The 22,555-nt window shown below is 43.8% G+C and overlaps 1 protein-coding gene across 21 annotated transcripts in view; it reads right to left on the bottom strand.

Annotated features, from left to right (window-relative positions):
• PARD3 (par-3 family cell polarity regulator) overlaps positions 1–22,555 on the bottom strand; it is a 508,043-nt gene that overhangs the window by 429,244 nt on the left and 56,244 nt on the right. For all 21 annotated transcript variants that reach the window (XM_083188844.1, XM_083188831.1, XM_083188826.1 and 18 more), the window contains exon 2: positions 4,904–5,005. In XM_083188844.1, the coding sequence (XP_083044970.1) occupies positions 4,904–5,005 (102 nt within the window). The remainder of the gene's footprint in view (positions 1–4,903; positions 5,006–22,555) is intronic.

The following is a 22,555-nucleotide window of genomic DNA, read 5'->3' as shown; positions in this document are numbered from 1 at the left end:
TAGACACGTTGGGCGCACACAACCTCCATAACAGGAAATCAAAGCATGACCTCATAGCTGTGTAACAGTAATGCTAATCACTATGTTAACTGAAGATGGCCATACACTACTGTGATGTACTGCAGCAGTATATGGCCATCAGACTCCACCGAGCCACCTGGGACCCTCCCGGACGGCTGGATCCCATGCGATACATCACATGCAACTAGTGTGGCCAATCCCGGGATCGGGATCGGCGGGATCCCGGGATTTGGCATAAAAAAATCCGGGATTTCAATCCCGGGATTGGAGAATCCAATCCCGGGATTTCGGGATTAGACTGCGCATGCGCAGTCTAATGCCGGGCAGCATCTGAGCACTCGCTCAGACGCTGCCAGGCTGTTCCCGTAACCTGACCCGGCGTGCGGCCTGCGTAGCGTGACCGTAGAGGTCACGCTGCGCAGGCCACACGTCACCAGTGACCGCCTACCCGCCTCTTCTCCGCCGCCCGCCAGCACGCCGGCCTGACTCCGCCCGCCTGCCCGCCTCTTCCATGCCGCCCGCCTGTTGTCTTCTATGGAGGTGCACTTGCCGGGAGGCACCGTGCACCTCCAAACCCACTCCCGGCCGCCCGCCCGCACCCTAATTAAGTAGATGTGCGGGTCGGCCGTGGTGGGTCCTATGCTAAAAATGTTTTTTTTTGGTGGGGATGCCAATCCCGGGAATCCCGGGATTGAGCATTTTTCAATCCCGGATCCCGGGATTGAAAAAATGCCCCGGGATTGGCATCCCTACATGCAACCCTGTTCCCTGCCACCAGGAGAGGGGCTGGTCGGAGGTCAAATGGGCAGCAGGTCTGACCTCCAGCTCAGGTTCGATGCACACGGGATCGTGCATCAGACCCGTGGGGATGTCAAACACAACAGATATGGGCTGATATCCCAGCCCGATATGATGGGATGGGGTGAAATCGCCCCAAAGCGGACTAGGGTACCTTAAGATTTCCAGTCTAAATGCTCAAAAATGTAATATACAGATCTTTACAACTCATAACTCTCAATTAAGGGAGGAAAGTTATGACAGGCGGTGTACACAACTGAACAATTTTGGTATTATTCAACGTATTGTAATCATCCCCATAAATCCAATGCTATAGACAATTGTCTGTCTTTCTGTCAATCAGATGATATTGTGTGCGATTTGGGGCACACTGGCCCTTATTCAGATCTGATCGCAGTACAATTTTGTTCTCAAAATGGGCAAAACCATGTGCACTGCAGGTGGGGCAGATGTAAGATGTGCAGAGAGAGTTAGATTTGGGTGGGGTGTGTTGAAACTGAAATCTAAATCACAGTGTAAACATAATGCAGCCAGTATTTACCCTGCACAGAAACAAAATAACTCACCCAAATCAAACTCCCTCTGCACAGGTTACATCTGCCCCACCTGCAGTGCACATGGTTTTGTCCATATTGAGAACAAATTTGTACTGCGATCAGATCTGAATAAGGGCCTCTGTGTAGTGTGTATGGCTGACCAGATCACATGTTGCTCCCATTTGGACAGTGTTCTTATAATATAGTAGTTCTAGTGTGTATACGACCAACGATACAAAATAAAACTTTCAGTTGTATGCGATATTATACAGTATTTATGCTCAATATCATATTTTCTGGGCTCAAGGGAAATTGCATGTAAAAATGGGTCTAATTACACGTTTTTCAGGTGAATCCCCAGCCTTACAAAACTATTACAACCATACCAACCACTGTGATAAATCTTTGCAAACTACATTATTTATTTATTATTGGCGACAATTCCGGTACAGGTGGGCAGATAGAACAAACCACCTTTTCAGTCTCTGTGAAATTACAACAAAATTAAGGGCATTCAGAAGAAATTGTGTAAATATCACATGTAAACAAATAATAAATCCTCACTATCCTTAATAGAGATTAATTTGAATAGCCTACATGGCAATAAATCCTGTACACCCGGTGTAGTGTATTTAGGCCTCTCCCATCACTCAGTCCATGAAATGCCATTCCCACTTTCACTCATACCATTGACAGTCTACACTTTCCACTTGGCTGCACATAGAGTCAGATGTCTATCAGCTGCAGACTGTCTATTCCTGGGTGGTGGGAGCGGTGCTCCTTACACACGGTGCAGTAGTAGCTAGATGGAAACTGATACCTAAACAGAAAATACTATCAAGTAATTTATAGTATCATGATCACAAAACATATAAAAAGGCAATAAAGATTGCTTGCAATGCTTTTATTTCCAGATATTATTACAAGAAACTAAAAAAGACAGATTATGTTTGGACTAAGAGCACAGAAAATGCAATCCTAATATGAATAAAAAAAGGGAGGCAAAGCCAACTCTTTCACTTTGCTAAGCTAACATTTCTCTATGTTCCTGCAATGGGGATGTTCCAAAATGTGAAATAAATGCATTGGGAGATACCACACAATATGGTCGCTGGCGACCATATTGTCAGTGATTGGAGTGTGCCCCGGCGATAAAATCGCCGGGTGCGCGCTCCCGTTTTCAGCCCCATTATAATCGCTGGTCGCAGGAGCTTGCTCCCGCGACCAGCTGATTACCTCTGCAGCTCCCCCCGGCAGAGGTTTCTTTTCATCAGCGACCATCTCTGGTAGATCTCCCCGTCTCCTCAATATATCTCCCCGTGTGTACACAGCTTTAGTGTACATTCTAGCACCCGCCATCTTTGAAAACCCATGCAGTTCCTCTTCCCTGCCTGATATACAGACCACACTGTGCAAGAAAGCACTACAGCAGAAAGACACCCTAGGCAGGGAAGAGGAACTGCATGGGTTTTCAAAGATGGCGGGTGCTAGAATGAACACTCTCTCTTATACCACCTTTCACACACAAACCCTGGCTTTAACCTAGCTCAAACCCTGGCCACTGAGCACAGGCTGAAGCCAGGTTATCAGTACTTACCACCTGGATTATTTCTGGGTAGTCACCATTCACTGGCTTACAGTGAGTGCTTGGAGATTATATGATCATCAGGAGCCACTGTCCACACGACTTTGCTTCTCTTGGGCATTGCTTGGATCATTGAGACCCAGGTAACCCCATGCACACATGTCCGGTAAAACCTCGGATCGCAAGGCTTTGTGGCATTACGCACAATGCCAGACAGAATTCACTTATTTCAACAACAACAAAAAGCAGCCTTTTAGATCAAATAAGCTTTGGTGTCCGGTAAATGACAGCGCTAACACTGTAATAATGACAAATTTTCCAAACTTAAAGCATTCAAAATAACATTAAATCAGGGCCTGTCCCCCTCTTTTGCCCTTTACAATTTACCAAAAAAATGCAAAGGAACAAAAATATCCAACACCATCAAGGAGAGGCCTCGTGGCTCGAGACCACCAATGCCCGGGAAAATTACTACTGTGCCTAGGACACAGTAGTCTGCTATATTATCAGTATCAAAGTTGGGTATCATGAAGTCTGGTTTCTAGTACAGTCAGAAGGCTCCAGACACTCCATGTGCCCTTTATAAAAAAAAAAAAAAAAAAAGGACCACCTGCTATCCTAAACGTATGGTGTTGGCATGTTTTCATTAGGACTGTGGCAGTTGTCATGTGAGGATTCTTGAACCCACATTGCACACAGCAAAGCCACTGCTTATGGAATGTATGAAGTTTCACAAGCACATCAAGATTAAGTTACACATAGAAACCTTGCAGCAGTAGATCATATGGGAAATCTAAAGCTCTGCTTCCAGGCAGCCCTTACAGAAAAAGTTAAATCTTGCACCATAAAAATCAGCTAGACGCACCATTAGCGTAGAGCAGATGTAGTAACTGTAGATGTAGTGGCTGTGGGACTCAATCTCATCATCCTATCTGGTCTAACAAAAACAAAAAATAAAGTCCCAATATTGCTTCACAGTGGCAGCAACACTGATGTCAGCTATGCCCACCTACTGTAGTTGTGTGGCATCCACAGAATACCTTAAGGGTCCCAATACACTAGTATGTCTGAAGAAAAAGTCCACATCCCTTGAACTCCCATGGGAGAGCTTCCATTCGATTTTGTATTTGAATGCGATTTATCGCATGTAAAAAGGACTCCCAGGGAGCTGCTGGGGGAGTTCAAGAGAAATCGGATGATCTACATCGCAGGAGCTAAAAAGCACCCGTGATATGCATGGAAGGCTGTATTTTCGATTTATCTTATGTGCAGCGCGTCCGACCTCCAACTCCGACCCTATTCGCACAGGACTGCGCATCAGATTGGATGTCAAACACATGCGTTTTGGTCACTTTCCACCCAATTTTTCAATTTCCACCCTTCGGAATTGGGTGAAAAGTTGCCAAATCGTACCAGTGTATAGCCAGCTTAAGCCTGATGTAACACAAAATAACCACTGTCAAAAACAGCTTACAAAGTGCATAGAATATCCATTTCAAAAGCACATTATGAACAATGTCTCTATGTAAATGATCCCTCACACGGTCAACCTGCTCTCTGTTACTCTAGTGCTGGACCTGACTGCAAATTATTATTACGAATTCTGAACTAATCCAATGTCCTTCATTATACACAGAGCAGTTCCATAATCCATGAGAACACAAAGAGCCAAGCAATGAGTAATGCTGTATTTAATACTGCAATCCTGACATACAGTATAGCACAACCTTCACCCCCCAAAATACCTAAAAATAGACACCATCACCCAATACAAACTCTGCCAGCTTCAAGACCGCACTCAGAAAATGCAGGTCGAGCTTTGCAAACTACCAATGCTTGTTCCTGTTTACGACAAAGTGGAATATCACAGGCAAAAAAAAACTACTAAAAGCACAGATGAATAACAAAATATAAGTATCACAATAATCCAAAATAGAATCTTCAATGTTTATAGAACACTTACTCTGTCTTTATCATCAGCCACATCACAAACAATGTCATCAAAGTCCAGAATGCCCCCATCACCGTGCTCCAAACGATGGACTTGTATAGAGTAATTAGAGTCCTGTAATGAGAGATCACAGTTACACATTTAGTTATAGTTGGTGCTTACATTTAAACATTCAAAGTTAAACATACAGGTAACACAGTGAGGAATAACACATTCAGTGAAGGCTAGAATAACGATTGGACACAGATGCCAAAACATCAGACCGGTATAAATGCTCTATAGACCTGGTCACTGACAAAGATGATGTCTGATCTGCTGTATACACCATGAGCCTGATTAGGATGTGGTTGAAGTTGGTATTGCTGTGGCTTATAATGAAGCAGCAGTGGTGCAGTTGTAGGCTTAGTGTTCATTCTAGCACCCGCTATCTAAAAAACCCATGCGGTTCCTCTTCCTTGCCTAGGGTGTCGCTGTCAGCTGTGGTGTATCTAGCACAGGTCTGGTTTGCATATCAGTGCTGATAGACAGATCACACTGTGCTAGAAGCACTACAGCAGACAGCAACACCCCAGGCAGGGAACAGGAACTGCATGGATTTTTAAAGATAGCGGGTGCTAAAATGAACACTAATGCTGTGTACACACGTACAATCCAGCATGAGATTTTGACTATATAGTCAAAATCACATACAGATCGTAAGCAGATCGCAGATTTTTTACCTTGCGATCCTGATGACAAATCGAAACCCAGATAGACAGGGCAGCAATGACTATATAGTGCAGATTGTATGAATTGTTTGTAAAAAGTACAGAGATAGCAAATATTGTATAGCACTCGAATCTTAAGTTGAATAGCAAGGGAATCTCACCGTGTACACACCATAGGGCTGAATATATATATATACATATATACATACACACACATACACACATATATATATATATATATATATATATGACACAGCCAATGGTGTCACATAGAAGTAGACATAAAGAACTAGCATTTGTGACCCAATATTGCATCCTATGATGCAGCATCTGATCACTGCTGAGAATATCCAGCAAACAGCTGAATGACCTAAGGGACGGATCCCAGAAAATCTCTGTCTGACCCTGGCTTCGTCACTCCACCAAAATGGAGGCAGCACACAGCCCTACCCCCAACAGATGCAGACTGCCAATCAAGGACAGTCTGCAGCGTTTTACAGACATCACAGTCCCAATATTGCACATGCACAAAGTATCAGTACTGTGCAAGAAGAGCCGCAGGACTATTATTTATTTATTAACAGTTTCTTCTATAGCGCACACATTACGCAGCGCTTTACAGAGAATATTTGAACAGTCACATCAGTCCCTGCCCCAGTGGAGCTTACAATCTATATTCCCTACCACATGTACACATATACATACACACACACACACACACACACACACACACACACACACACACACACACACACACACAGACACAGACGTTCTAGGCTAATTTTGTTGGGAGCCAATAAGCCTACCAGTATAGTTTTAGATTGTGGGAGGAACAGGAGTACCCGGAGGAAACCCCCGCAAGTGCAGGGAGAATATACAAACTCCGCACAGTCAGAGCCATGGTGACCCATGACCTCAGTGCTGTGAGGCACTGAGCCATGGCCACCCATTACACCGTCCGTACTTCCCCAAACTAGTCGACGTTCTTGTCAGTACATGGGCCATTTATATTCATCAGTTCCGGAATGTAATATTTGACATTTTAACTTTAAATCAGCAAACTTACATCACACCAGAACAACCAGCAACAGGGAACATAGGCCCAATCGCCCATAGCACCTAGGAAATGTTTTCATATTTAGACAACCCTGGAGTCTGCATAACAGGTCCACACATGTATTTCATGTGCAGTTGTGCAACAGTATGACTGCTGTGAAATAAACATGCAAATACTACTGCATCAAGTACAAACAAAATTACCTATGTATGCTTAAAAATGCAACAGGCCATTAGCCTTGTGTCTCTGAGAAATCTGAGCACCAAACTACTGTATTTTCACTCTAAACGATATAAATATATGAGATTGTGATTGACTTTTTATCATCTGGGAGAGCTCACCTTGTATAAACCTATTCTCCTGAAGGCTTATACAGGTAGCTGTGGCAACAGCAAATCCACAGCTGCTATCTAGAGGTCTCAAAGGATACATCTCCAAAAAAAAAAAACAACAGCTCCATAAAAAAAATTCTCAAGCCAATTCTTAGATTTGTTAGACTTTATTAAAAATGTACAAAAATCAGGACAATTCGGAAAATAATATTTTATATACTTCGCATACCTTTAAACATATTCAGAGCCTGGATCGGCACAGGAAGTGTGTCATAACATTAAGGGGGCACCATTATAATAGGCGCTAGACGGAGAAATTCAATTGTTCATTCATTATTGTGTTTGTGTCACCAAATTAGACCAGGTTTAGTCACGTATAGGGGCTATATCCATCTAAAGGCCTGGTTTCAGGTTTTCGCACACTACTATTTGCCACTTCAGGAGGCAGTGAGTAAACATGGTTCTGAGAGTTAATTCTCTTTGTGGGAATGTAACTCGCGGGTTCTGAGTTTAGAGCCCAGAGCTATTCAATTGATTTCACTGCAAAGGGCATCTAACACTGGAGATGCACCGTACCGAACCCGGGGCTTAGTAGCAGAAAACTGTTTCTCCCAGGTTAAAGTAATGCTATTACTGCAGACTAGCCCCTAAGCACTAGTTATTTCCCCGATTTCTGCTCACTCCTCAGGGGGTTGCGAGCAGGAATTAGTATTCTCTGGTTTGCAGCGCAAGCAACTGAATAGCTTTGGCCACTTAACCTGGGAGCTCCAACCCAGTAAAGAGAATTGATATCATCCTCTCATACTGTGCCAGCTAAATCTAGTAGAAACACAAGATATCATTTTGAGAGTATAAATCATTTTGACACAAACCAGGTGGTTCTGATTACCCTGTTTACATCCACACGTCATAAGTGCCCAGTTAGGTCTTGGGGTACACCATTTTATTAATTATAAGTAGTAAAAAGTCAATACCACCATAAAGGCCCCATACACCAGAACAACCTGCATACAATCTGATCGTATGCAGACTTTAAGTGCGGTTGGACGGCCCCGTGTATGTGCTTTTAAAGCTTATGACCGTAGTGGACACCATTGGATCAGGCGCGTAGCACGTCTGATCTGACCATTCAACCTGTGCATTGTGTGCTCGGTAGACACGATTTGTCACACGGCCTCGAAATTGTGTGAATCTTGTGCACATCGTTCTGGTGTATGGCGGCCTCTCAGTGTGGTTCAAATACAGAGGAAAAAAAACATGATCAAATAAACTAACTTTGTGGTGGAAGTGTGATAAAACAACCTAAAGGCGCTGCAGCTACTTCAGCTTTAAGAATAAATAAGAAATGAGAATAAATGCCACAACACTTGTATCCAGCCAGAGGTTTTCAGACATGTGGTGGGATATAACAAATGGAGAGCCAAACACATGAAAAATCTACTTGTATAGAACCCAATGTTTTATTATAGATTGAGAACAGCAAACCTATAATTTGCTTTCCCAAACTCTGACTAACAATGCTGCTTCTTTCCCAGTTCTACACACAGAGACCTCAGTTAACAAGACCAGACAAGACATATACACAGCTTGTTTTACAGGAACTGGCACTAAGCTGCTATAACATACAGTGCTTATTTTCCCAGCCCCGCTCTGCTTGATGGACTTACAGGAACTGGGAGGTTAAACTAGTTCTGCTTTTATTTTTGTAGTCAGCAGTGCTCTGTTCTGAGCTATTGGATGGATTCAGATCGAGTCCAGCCATGGATTGGACAGCTATAATACGGTACAAAAAATAAATAAATCATCCAAAAGTAATATGTGAGCATGTTACGATTTTACTTTGTCATTTCGAATTCATATCTCATCTAAAACAAATCTAATGCCCGCTACACACCAGAGCGACCCTCAGTTGTTCGACCCGCTCACAAATCACGCAGAGCGCTCGACCCGCTCACGCTGTGCACCGTGAGCGGGTTCCGATCCGATCGCGACCCACACCCAGGTGTATGGTCGTTCTTCAGATCCTACCTGCTGCAGGTAGGATCTGAATAACGACCGACCTGCGGGGCCGCGCATCAGATCGGGATTGGACCACAACAGACAAAAAAGGGCCCAATCTACATCCAATCGGTCGAGATTGGATCTAGATTGATGGGATTGAGCCCTTGTCATTCTGGTGTGTACCCTGCATTAGTTTAGTTGTGTATCCCACAGGGTTACCTCTCTGGAGGTGCATCAAGTGCTTTGCGGAATCATTGCCACGCTTGTTGCCAGAAAAGAGAAAGGCTCGGAACGCACCGGGAAAGTCCAGCAACATCCTACATGCTCCCCTCACTCCTCATATCAGCCTCATAGATAAAATGCATTGAAAATATGAACTACTAGGTGGTACTTTGTCCCTTCTTAATAGAAAACTATTTTCCCTACAACCTCTCATGCACCTTATAAAGATTTTGCTGCCTACCAGCTGTCACACTGCTTGATATTTAGATCCAGACATCACAGCTGGGCAGGCATTTAAATTTGCCCACCCAACTGAGACAGGTCAGATTTAGCCAAACATAGAGATTAAACGGTACTTGTTTCCTATCTGGGCGCCCAGGTTTTCTACGTACGGCACCGTAATGAAATCGGATCGCATCGCATCGTACACATACACGATATTGAACGATGCGATGCGATCCGATTCGATTTCCCATAGGAAACAATGTGAAATGGCTCAATTTAGCCAAATTCTCATAGGAACAATAGTAAATGGCCCAAAAACACCCCTGAACATTGAAATGTCCCCCCAAAAGTAGTTTACGCCACCCCGCCATCAACGTGAACCCGAAGCGTGGCGAGCGCAGCGAGCCCGCGAGGGGCGGCGGTACGCGTCCTCCGACCTTTTCATGCCCTACTATCCACGTCGGCGTGGAGTGAGAATAGAATAGTGTGGCGAGCGCAGCGAGCCACCGAGCCCGAAGCGTGGCGAGCGCAGCGAGCCCCGCGAGGGGACGCGGATACCTTCACAGTTATACGCGTCCCCTCGCGGGCGACGCGGACACCTGGGAAGCCCGCGAAGGGACGCGTTTACCTGTGAAGGTATCCGCGTCCGCTCGCCACGCTTCGGGCTCGGTGGCTCGCTGTGCTCGCCACACTATTCTATTCTCACTCCACGCCGACGTGGATAGTAGGGCATGAAAAGGTCGGAGGACGCGTACCGCCGCCCCTCGCGGGCTCGCTGCGCTCGCCACGCTTCGGGTTCACGTTGATGGCGGGGTGGCGTCAACTACTTTTGGGGGGACATTTCAATGTTCAGGGGTGTTTTTGGCCCATTTACTATTGTTCCTATGATAATTTGGCTAAATTGAGCCATTTAACATTGTTTCCTATGGGAAATCGAATCGCATCGCATCGTTCAATATCGTGTATGTGTACGATGCGATGCGATTTCTCTACGGAGAATAGCATGGTGCGCAATTAACTTAGTGGGCGCCCAGATAGGAAACAAGTACCGATTAAACTAAACCAAACTAATGAGCGGGACGCTAAAAGTCCCATATGAACTTTCAAAGGGGTAACTTCTTGCGCATTTCAGCTTGCCAAACCTGGGGATGCGAGCCTACCGTGTTTGTCCCACTTACTTGTTATTTGTGTTCTTTTGGGCTTCTCATTTTTATGAAATTCAACAACAAAAGTTAATTTTTATGTGTAGAAGTTACTCTTTGGTGCACCACACCACGACATTCTTTTCTCCTTTCTTAGGGATGCGAGCTGACATACTGGTGCCAGCAGTGAATCTCACACAAATGGAGCAGCAATTCAATAGCTTCATTGGTCGCCATAGGCAAGAACTGAATTCCCCCAATGTGGATAAGTTGATACATGTATGTTTGAAAAGTTCTCTGTGATTACAGATCTAAATATTTTTTTGAATATAGATTTTTATACATTATTAGGTGTAATCATGTTACAATAGCATACACAATATAGAATTATCAAATACGTAATTGGCAAATCAAAAAACTTGAACTTATCTATTGTTCATCATAGAATAGGCACTGCTATATGAGGAGGGATGGGCAGAAATGACTGTATGAGAACGCTGGCACTGCCATAGATATCAGTGGGTTAGGCTCTGATGAGATGCGGAGTCTATTATGTAAGTGTGTGTGAGTTGCCTCAAAAGGTCACCCATAGGAGCCCAATACTTGTGAAATGGTTTGATGGATTACTAAGAATATTTGTGTTATTCTCTAGTTCATATATAACAATACTTAGGCAAAAATGAAGGCTGTTCATACTATTTCCATTTTACTGCTCTTTGACATTTTGAAGCATTAAGTAAAAGTGCGCTGGCCAAGTAGTGGTAGAAGTATACCCCTTTCACATCGGCATAAATAACCTGGGTCCGACCTGGGTTTTTACTTTGAAGACAATAGTCACATGTGATAAACAAAGGGTAAGAAGCGGTTTAATGTAGATTGTAGACCAATATAAGGAATTGATCAAAAGCAGTGTGGATAGGATTTAGTAAAGGCCCATACACACTAGGCTATTTTCAGCTGAAAGTCGCCTAGTGTGTATGCCCCAGCGATGGACGACTAGTCATTATGCAAGCTATCGCATCATCGCTAGAGAGGTGGGCCATCAGCTGATTTACCAGTACATCTAGCAATGATGGCTGGTTTTTCAGCCATCATCGCTAGGGGTGTGCGTGGCCACCGGGCTGAGAGATGACACACTTTCAGCTCGGCTGACCACCCAGCTCCTGCTCCAGACGAACATAAGCAGTCCACCCTGTTCCCAAGCTGCACAGCTGCCACTCAGCCTGGCAGAACGCCCCACCCCAAGCTCTCTGCCCACCAATGTTTATATTACTAGCATCACTGTCGCAGTCATGTATATGTTACCGCCGCCACTGTCAAACGGTGTCTGGACAGTCCGGTAATTAAGCCCAGAGTCCGTATAGGTGGCTGTCCTGGACTATAGAATGTCCAAGAACAGGCAGAGTCACGCTGAGAGTGAGACGTGCAGTGGAGGGCAAGCAAAACTAGAATGGGGATGCTGTTTTAGACACTATTGTGGTACAAATAGTATCGCTGAAGGGCACTTACAGTAAGTCGGAAAATGCCAGTACCACAAGTACCGACATTCTCCAACTTACCAGCGCACCAAATAGAAAAGCGCTATGATTTTAAAGACATACGTTTGTTGGCTGCTATTCTACTAAAACCAAGCTGCAGGGTAATGATGCCACCTTTGAAAAAAGTCTCTGCTAGCGCAAAATACTTTTAGTAAGTTGACTGAACATTATGGCAAATAATGTTTATTTGCCAATACACTAGGACGACTTCTCCGAAGGGACAACTCGCTCACGGTTCCCTTTGAACCGTATGCAGTCCTTTTGTATGCAAAATATCATATGCAATCCCAGCCAAGCTTGCCGAAAGGCTTGGCAATGCAATATATCTATCGTGCAGCCATATGTGATCTTCAGACTCCGATGTGATGCTCATGGGACCGCGCATCACATCTATCAAACACATCCGATTTTGACACCTTTTATCTGATTTCTTGACAGAATCGGATTAAAAGCGACCAAGTCAAGGTGGTATAGCCCTAGTATATGGGCACATTTAGTCCCACTAATGTAGCTTCCAGCAAGTCCATGCAGAACACCAAGCAACTTGGTGTAAAACAATGCCATAATCGGGGGGTTCCCTGAGGATCAACATAAGCAAAATACATTCTCTTGCAACCACAGACACTATCAATAGTAATTTCTTGCTGCAATTCAGAAATCTGATCCAGCAACCACCCGATAATTAGAAATAACTAAACAGGTTGTCACAAAATGTCACCTATTGTGGAACAGAACATTACATTATTTCCTTATAAAATACAGAAAAGGTTTTAGGTTGATATGGGGAAACATCTGTAACCAAGAGCAGGCACATAAGCATTTTAAGATGATGATGATGGGGTGTGTAAAAAGTAATGGGAAATTGCCCTCTTGCCACCCAGAGGACACAAAAGTAAACTTTCCCCAGTCACCTATAAGAGAAGTGATGCAATGTTGCGCTTTACAGAGCACCAGAGCCTGTGTCTGCAGAATATTCTACCATGCTAAGGCAAAACCTGCAAATGTCTCATAAATGGAAATGAAATCTGGTTTGGGAGTCTTACCATAGTAAATGACTCAAATATTTGGTGATGCAGAACTAGATTGTCAGCTAAAATAGATTATAATAGTATAAAAAGTAATGCAAGAAGCAGGATATCCCTTCCCAACTGGAGGCCACAAAAATAAACCAATTCCGCTAAGAATTCTCAATATGGGAAGTTGTAGTCAGCCTATAAATATCAATAGGACCATGATCCGCCGTTATCTGGAACCAATATGTGATTGGGAAGAGATGCCTCCCACTTGCTATATGTGAATTTGCTAATGGGCAGAGACTGCTAGTATAAAATTCTACATTTCTTTCATCCTCAAGGACTCCGGCTTCATGTCACACACATGAAACTAGGCTAAAGCAATAATAGCAGTGAAAACGCATTCTATTTAGTGGCAGGATCGGCAGTTGCCATGCTTACTTATAAACGCCCCAATTTGAAATCTGCTGCACGGATTCCGGGCAAACTACATATTGGGTGACTTATGACAATGACATCACACAACAAAGGACATCAATTTAACTTTCTTCTAAAGGAGTTAAATGTAAAGAGCCAGCAATCAGAACACATAGATTAAAGCACATTAATAACTGTGATTTGGACTTTGTTCAGTAAACCCCCAATTATACGCATTATTCACAAAAAGCCACAACCAGTAACACTTCAGCAAGACTCATCTAAAACAAAACACACTATGCAGCTTCCGCATACGGTCACTAGGTGGACAGTCATAAAGGTCGACATGCACTGGGTCAACCACTGAGGGTAGACAGGCCTTCGGTCAACACATTTAAAAGGTCTACAAGGCCAAATTGTCGACACAAGCATTAGGTAGATATGGGTTTTCACGATTTTTGTTTTAACCTACATGTGCCAACATAGGGCATGGAGGGAGAATAGACCAGTGTGCTGAGTGTAATGAGGCACCAAGGCTGAAGCATGGCGAGGGTAGCATGTCATGCAGGGGGACGCTGTGCACTTTCAGTGTCCATGTCGACATTCAGGACAAAAAAAAAAAAAGTGCAAAACCCATGTTGACCCTGTCGACCTAAGCCATGTCAACCTTTTTCATGTGCCAACCTAAGGCATGACGACGTTCCTTTGGTCGACCAAATTATCCAGATCCACACCTCCGTCCAAAAAACTGACAGTCTCATACACTAATCAAGAGTTTCATTGTTTCTGTGCCCTAAAAGTTTCAAAATGTATCCATAAAAATAGCTTTGAATACAAATAACTTGTGGTTAAATAAATTAAAGCATAAAATCAACAAGACAGGGAAAACAATAGAGGGCTTTGACAAATCTGAAATTAATAGGTCCATCCAGATCCTTAATGTGGTGAAATGATTAGTTGCAGATCACCCATATCCCTTCTTCATAGCAGAACATAGCACGTAGCAGCCATGCAGAAAATCACTGCTTAATGAAATAATAAGAGTCATAAATTCACCCGACATGTGGACCAGATTCAACATAAATGCCACACAATTGCTCTGTGCTTTCAGAGCTATCACTATAAAGAAAAGGCTAAATACTCTTCACCTTTTTGAGGTGAAGTACCACTCAACGGACCAAACTACTCCTTAACAGTAAGTGAAAACAAAATGATATGTTTCCAATTTTCTGGATATGGACAGAGGGGAGATGTGACGACACAGATTGGCGGTAGGAGCAGATGGGAGAAAGCCATAATTTTGATCAGATTTTAACTAGTAATCAATATTAGATTAACTGTCCAATTTGCACTAACAAGTACTTGACTACCAAGCCCCTTCATCTCACTCACACAGGGTCAGATTCTCTAACCTTCAAAAGTGATAAAATGGAGAGTGATAAACAGCCAGCCAATCAGCTCCTGTCGGACATTTTTCTAACACAGTCTGTGACATGGCCGGTAGGAGCTGATTGGCTGGCTGTTTATCTCTCTCTCCATTTTATCACTTTTGAAGCTTAGAGAATCTGGTCCAGTCTCTCCTGCTTTTATCTACCTTTCCTGAGATCAATATACTTGCTATATCGTTGCTTGTATCATACGGATTAAGGTTTTTGCTTTATGGATACAAATATTTGGAAACATCAGAAGAGAAAGATTATTCTAAAGTTTTAAAACCATGTAAAATATCAGTGCTGTGTGCCCTTCACTAAGAGCTAAATGACCTAAAAAACAGCAGTATTAGCAAATGTAACAGCAATCTGTCGGATACTTGATGTAACAAGATAGACCCATAAATAAAAGAATATTCAGGTAAGTATGGGGCTACGATCTCTGTGTCCTCGTAACCATTCTTTTATATTCCAGCACAGGATGCAGTTAAAATACAGACAACCTTTGGCATTCAGTCAAATTACAAATACGTTCAAAATGCCGACATTCATCTTGCCGACATTTAAAATGTCGTTATGACAAAAAGTCTGAGTTTTTTAATTATTTTTTTCTTTGAAACAGAGCTTTTATTACTTTATGATCCAAGTGGGTATAGAGTTAGACTATAAAAGTGTGCCTGAAGCATGGCGAGCCAAGCTAGGGGATGTGGTACACTTGTCCAACGTTGTCCATGTCGACTTATACACCCAAATAAACCCAACACGTCGACTTTTTGACACGTCAGCATTTCAAATGTTGGCATTTGACCATGTCTGCATAATGAATGTTGGCATTTTGAACAGGTCTGTGTTTTGACAGTCGTTATTGTGAAAGTTGGAAAATCATACTGAACCCTCATACATGAGTAACTGCATCCTGGTCTAATGAAAGAATATTCCACTTTCATATAAATTGCTTCAATTACCGTAAATATATTGTGCGGTTTTCAATTGTTATACCGCACAAAATAATGAGCAGAGATATTGCGCTTATTATGTTCAGATTTAGGCGCACATAGCGGCTAAACCTGACCAAACCAATCGGCATGATGCAAAGAGTCCAGTTTGAGCACTTAAAAGGGTGACTATCTGCGCATTTCAGCTAAGCCTCTCAAAGAATATTCTCATATTAGATGCCCTAGAGATTATGCAATTACCCCTGTATGCTGACTGCCGTTACTCTGATAGCGAGGTGAGCACAAAGATGCCCATGAGGGAGAACAGCCCCTCTAAGTCAGGCTCCTGACTGTCTGGCTTTTAACAGTCGGGATTTCGATGTCTGTCTACTGACAGTCAGAATTCCAACTGTCGGGAAGTCACCGGCATCCCTTATGAGAATGGCTGGTAATTAATGCAACAGATGGGCGTTCTAGTTCATTGCTACAATCGCAGAGTATACATCATGGAAAAAAAAAACATTTAATTTCTCACGGACACATTGTGCATTACCTTCAAAGATGGAATTACTTTGAAAGTTAATATCTAAATAAAAAACATTTATTTCAAGTTGTTGCTTACAGCAGTTATAGGATGAGGAATGTAGAGGTCATTCTCATGTTCTAGGTTATAAAGGGCCATTTTTAGATGTAATACACCCGACTGTCCAATGAATGACTACAGTATATCGACATGGAATGACAAAAGCCACTTGTTTGTTTTAAAGTGGCAGCATAAAATTGGGTCATCCAGAAAGCATAAATCTATAAGAAAAAATCAAAAGAGAAGGTGGACAAGCAGTACTATGCTGCTATACAGACATCCTTCTCAACTACAAGCACAATACAGTACTTTACATCAGGATTAACAGTAACACAGGAGGTCAAATACACCGTCAACATTTTTCAAGTAGGATTAGAAAAATTGAGCAGGTGCTCTTGTCCGGTAAGTGCAATTACCTTTTGTAAGCTTAGGACAGAATCGTCGTGAATCTCATTTTCAAGTTTTCCTAATACTCTGAGATAATCTACTTTGTAAGGAATTCACTTCAGTAACAAGCTTAGCTGCGAGAGCTCTGTGTAATACAATTCAGTAAACACGAAGAGGTTGATTTATTTTAGTATTCTGAATCAGAGGAAACTGGAGTAGCAAATCCACGATTGGTGCACACAGCTGTGTATGATCACATATACATGACAGAATGCTTACAGACTATGGGGAAAAAAATCTGAAGTAGGATAAAAACTCAGTCCCTGCACTGGTAAAGGAATGTTTGCACACTACAAATGAAGTAAGAAGTATTCTATGCTGTTCTCCATACAGAATACAAGGGCAAATTTATTAAGCTTCGTGAACGATAAGGTGGCTGGTACTTTGACTGGTACTTTATCACCAGCCAATCAACTCCTAACTGTGAAGTTACAGGCTTGGTTTGAAAAATGACAGACAGGAGCTGATTGGCCGGTGATAAAGTACCAGGCACTTTATCACTTCTCCTCCCTTATCACTGCTTCATACATCTACCCCTCAGTGAGGTCCTTCTGACCTATCACTGAGGTCCTTATTTCCACATATGGTGCATAGGTGATCAGCCCAACAATAAAAGGGGTTCATAAACATAGATCAAAAAAATAATGGGAAAAATAGGGACTTCCCATAGACTGCAAATTTTCTGCTTGTATACTTCTATAGATTGTATATATGTAAGAAAGAAAGGCCTTCTATGGCTGTCTGTTACTAAAGTGCAGAATATGCATGTAATAAATAAATAGGTCAATCTGATTAATACCTACAATATCAGAAGGGGTCACAGCTGCTACGGGGCCATTCCAAGTACTGTATGGGACAGAACAGGGTACTCTTTACTTAGAAGGGCGCCCATCTCGGGCATTGAATGCACTAAAAAATCAGGTGCGATGCGACAGACGAGATTTCCCATAGGGAACAATGTTAAATGTCTCAATTGACCCGATTTTCCTGTTCAATGCCTCAATTGACCCAATTTTTCCATAGGAAACAATGTTAAATGGGCCACAGAGGCCAAATAGGCACCCTGAAGTGAATAATGGCCACCCGAATTGTTAACGCCACCCCACGATCAACGTCAACCCGAAGCGTGGCGAGCGCAGCGAGCCCGCGAGGGGCGGCGGTACGCGTCCTACGACCTTTTCATACCCCCACTATCCACGTCGGCGTGGAGTTGAGAATAGAAAGTGTGGCGAGCGCAGCGAGCCACCGAGCCCGAAGCGTGGCGAGTGCAGCGAGCCCCGCGAGGGGACGCGGATACCTTCACAGGTATCCGCGTCCCCTCGCGGGCTTCACAGCTGTCCGCGTGCGCTCGCCACGCTTCGGGCTCGGTGGCTCGCTGCGCTCGCCACACTTTCTATTCTCAACTCCACGCCGACGTGGATAGTGGGGGTATGAAAAGGTCGTAGGACGCGTACCGCCGCCCCTCGCGGGCTCGCTGCGCTCGCCACGCATCGGGTTGACGTTGATCGTGGGGTGGCGTTAACAATTCGGGTGGCCATTATACACTTCAGGGTGCCTATTTGGCCTCTGTGGCCCATTTAACATTGTTTCCTATGGAAAAATCGGGTCAATTGAGGCATTGAACAGGAAAATTGGGTCAATTGAGACATTTAACATTGTTCCCTATGGGAAATCTCGGGCATCTCGTCGGTTGATCGCACCCGATTTTTTAGTGCATTCAATGCCCGAGATGCCCGAGATTTTTTACTAACGATGCCCACGATCAAAATCGTGGGCGCCCTTCTAAGTAAAGAGTACCCAGAACAGAAATAACTACTTGATCATTTGCATCAACCATTTTATTATTTGCCACCGCTATGTTTTTAAGAAAATCTACAAGAAAAATCTCTAATTTAACTTGTCAAGCTATATTGAAAACTGAAAAGATACAGTCCCGTATGGACATACAGTATGGAGGAGCTATGAAGGATAAGATCTCGCTCAGTGCCTGCCTGATAGAGCATTGTGAAATTAAATATATTGTACACCAAATTGTCTTTGCCATCATTCAACTAGAACCCATGGCTGCTCTAGAACAGCACATTGATAATGAGCCATTCATATAGATATGTACACTTTGATATGGCAGTACTGAAGAACGCATAGGAGGAAATCCCTTAATCTAGTCACATGTCATCTGCTTTCTGAAGGCTAATTGACACATCCTTTCTCAATCCTATTTAGTAACTCGCTACAAACACTGTGGCACTTGCATAGACTGGTTAGGAAAAAAACATTTTGTATCCCAATTGCACACTGAGTGAGAAATTGCATAGACTGGACAGACAATGCTTAAGGCACATACACATGGGGAGATTTCTGCTAGCCTGCATGCTGAGTGACGTAGGCTAGGGAAATCGTCCTTGTGCTTCCCGGCAGCTAGATCACCAATGCATGCATAGCGAGCATATGTGTGTATGGGCGATCTGACTAGATCTTGTCTTCATGTAGTCAAGATCTAATCAGGCGATGGCAACGCATGGGACAGCACATCGCCATATTTCTAAGCAATCTAGAAAGAGATCTAGATATAGATAGATATATAGAGAGAGAAAGAAAGTGTAGAGGTGCGCTGATGGCAGTTTCACCAAAACTGTATATATGCACACATATAAAGCAGTAAAAAGTTTTTATTTCATACAATAAAAAGTATATAAAATATGTATTTCATACAAATTCACTCTCTGACTGATGAGATACACAGTACTCCCCTTGAATTTAAATCTGGTGAAGACAGTCGGATAGTTTATATATCCATCCTGAATTTTTGATATCATGCCAGCCTACACCCGTTTCTAGGGTGTTTGATCAAACTCTGGTACTCTTACCATTCGTTATAGAATACATGTTTTGATACCTTGTTACCCCTGAGGTAGTCCCTATGGGACGAAACAATAAGGGTCTCACGGAAGTGGTATCTCACATCAAATTTATGATGCGAATATCTTTATGAAATACATATTTTATATACTTTTTATTGTATGAAATAAAAACTTTTTACTGCTTTATATGTGTGCATACAGGGCTATTTTTCGTCCGGAACGCTCCGGAACGCCGTTCCTGCAGTTCTGTTCAAATATGTCCTCAGCAGGAACGGCGTTCCGGAAGTTCAATTATGCCCGGCTGCCCAGCACAAATGTATGCGTCCCTGCGGGTGGATGCGCTGCGGCTTCCTGTGACCCGCCCCCTGCCCTCCGACATCATCTGGCAGGGCACAGATGGGATTGGCTGAAGAGAGGACGTGAGGGGAAGGTGTGGAGTGTAGCGGACAGCAGGAGCGGAACGGTGACCGGCTGAAGAGAGAGAGAGAGAGGCGAGACCTGCGGCGGGAGTGAAGGCTGACAGGTGCCGAGACTGGGAGGAGAACCGCGCGACAGCCGGAAAGCGAGATCCGCGCCGGGCGACAGGCAGCTTCCCTTTCCCCCCCCTCTCGCGCATCGGAGTAGAGAGCGAGGACGCGGAGTGACACGCTGAAGCGGGGCCCAGCACAAGGGGAGACGTGGTGGCCGACAGCCACAGCAGGCTGCACCCCCACCCCCTTTCCTTTGAGGGACCGGAGTGCGCACCATACGCCAAGCCAGTACCTGCCAAGAGGGCGGGAGAGTCACTGAGTGCGTCAACACTGCAGCTGCAGCGCCCGCACTAGTGTGCCCCACCAGGGAAGAGGAAGACCAGCAAGGGACCCCAGTCCAGAAGCCGGACGTCAGGAGCCAGAGTTCGTGACAGGCTGGAGCCTGCAACTGTGACCAGTCACCAGGTACTGACCTGCCACCCCACACAATCATTCCCCTTGCCCACTGTTGCCAGCACTACCCCGCTCTAGTACCAGAGCTCCCCGCACTGAATCCTCCCCAGCGGTCCCACTACCATACCCCACCTGGGTGCCAGGCCCAATTGAACATCACCTCCCCACAGGAGAGTCATTAAGGCCCTCATTTGTGATGTCAGTCACGACGGATCAGACAGCGTGTATGGGGAACACTCTCCCCGATCCACCTGTAGATAGATCTGCAGAAATATCTACTAGTGTGTACCCTGCTTTAAGAAACAGAGCTAAAATTGAGCTGTGTGAATGACCCCTTAGATCAGAGGAAAGTGTAGTGCGAAAGAATAGATTTCAGAATTATAGAATTATAGGTTATGGGCCTTGTGTTTATAAAGTAGTACATAAAGTAACAAAACTGCATTAATATACAATTACCTAACAATCAATAATCTCTTCCAAAACAATCCGATAAAGAATATACTATAAAAGGACCTTCATATATTTGAACGTTGTTACTGGGAAAACATTTACCTAACCTTTAGCCTTGCTTATTCATCCCACTGTCACAGGCTGTTTACTTTCATATTTGAAAGATAATCATGGGATCAATGTATTATAGTGACTCACTAGCAGTAATTAATTCCCTTTCGGTCATGCTCGGGAGAGTTAAGCAACACACCTGTACGATCTAGCGAACACACTCTCAGGTAGAGGTCATGTAATCTGCAGCTCAAAACACAGGAATGTAAACTCATCGCCTACAGTGCTACACAGGGTACAGGAAAATCATTTTCTTTCAACAGACCGTGCAGCCCACTTTCTATTACTTCCTATTACTACAAGATAAAGGCTAACCTACAGATGTGCTTTAGCTAGAACACGTAACTGAAATACCTGAGACGACCTTCTCCTGTCGACCTATCACATTTAGGTATATTGAAGATCTTAACGTTGAATATGGGAATGTTATCAGTAGTACATCAAGGGAAGTACATAAGTAATAGACAAGTCAAAAAGGGAAAGAAATTAATGGGTATATATAAAGGCAGTGAAAGATTAACAAATAAAGAAGGACTTTATGATGTTAAGTAGCAACATGTAGTGGTAATAAAACCATCTGCATTAAAACATTTTTAAGATGTCTAGGACCATTATTATTAGTTTCACCGCATCATTTGCACAGAAAATAAATCCATATGTAATTGTGGGATGTGGTCAGCACCCTGGTGGTCTGAATGCCAGTGTTCAATACACAGACATTAGCATCCGACTGGCATCAGAAGACCAGTCATGGAATCTCAAAAGGATCAGGATGCCAATGCTGGAATGCTGAGAGCCAGCATCCTGATCAGTGAGTATGTGGGGTGGGCTAGCATGCAGGGAAGGGGTGAGAGATAGGTTTAGGCATTAGTGGGGGACAGGGGTTAAGATCAGGCTGCAGAGGGGGTGGGGTGCGGAGAGGCTTAAGGTTAGGCTGCTACAAGGGAGGGTTAGGTAAGGGTGGTAGTAGGACACCAATACCTTTCACACCAGAAAATGCAGGTACTTACCCGTGAAAATGGTCCATGGATCAAGCAGAGACATTCCCGGGTTGGCCCCTTTCACATCACGCTAGTCCCTGCATTTTCTGGTGTGAGGTGGGGCAGCTGCATCCAGACTGCGGGGATTCGGGCAGCGGCGGCTTGGCGCTTGTAGCGCTATTTGCTGGGCAGCGGGGCAGTAAGCCTGCTGGATTTGAAAACATATTTAAAAGACTGGCCGGACGCTGACTACGAGCGTCCAGCCAGTCTTTTCAATATGTTTTCAAATT

This window comes from Crinia signifera, chromosome 5 (genome assembly GCF_055691185.1).
Source record: "Crinia signifera chromosome 5, ASM5569118v1, whole genome shotgun sequence".
In the NCBI taxonomy this organism is placed as follows: domain Eukaryota; kingdom Metazoa; phylum Chordata; class Amphibia; order Anura; family Myobatrachidae; genus Crinia; species Crinia signifera.
Note: the sequence above shows the minus strand (reverse complement) of the source record. Positions and strands in the feature narration are given on the sequence as shown.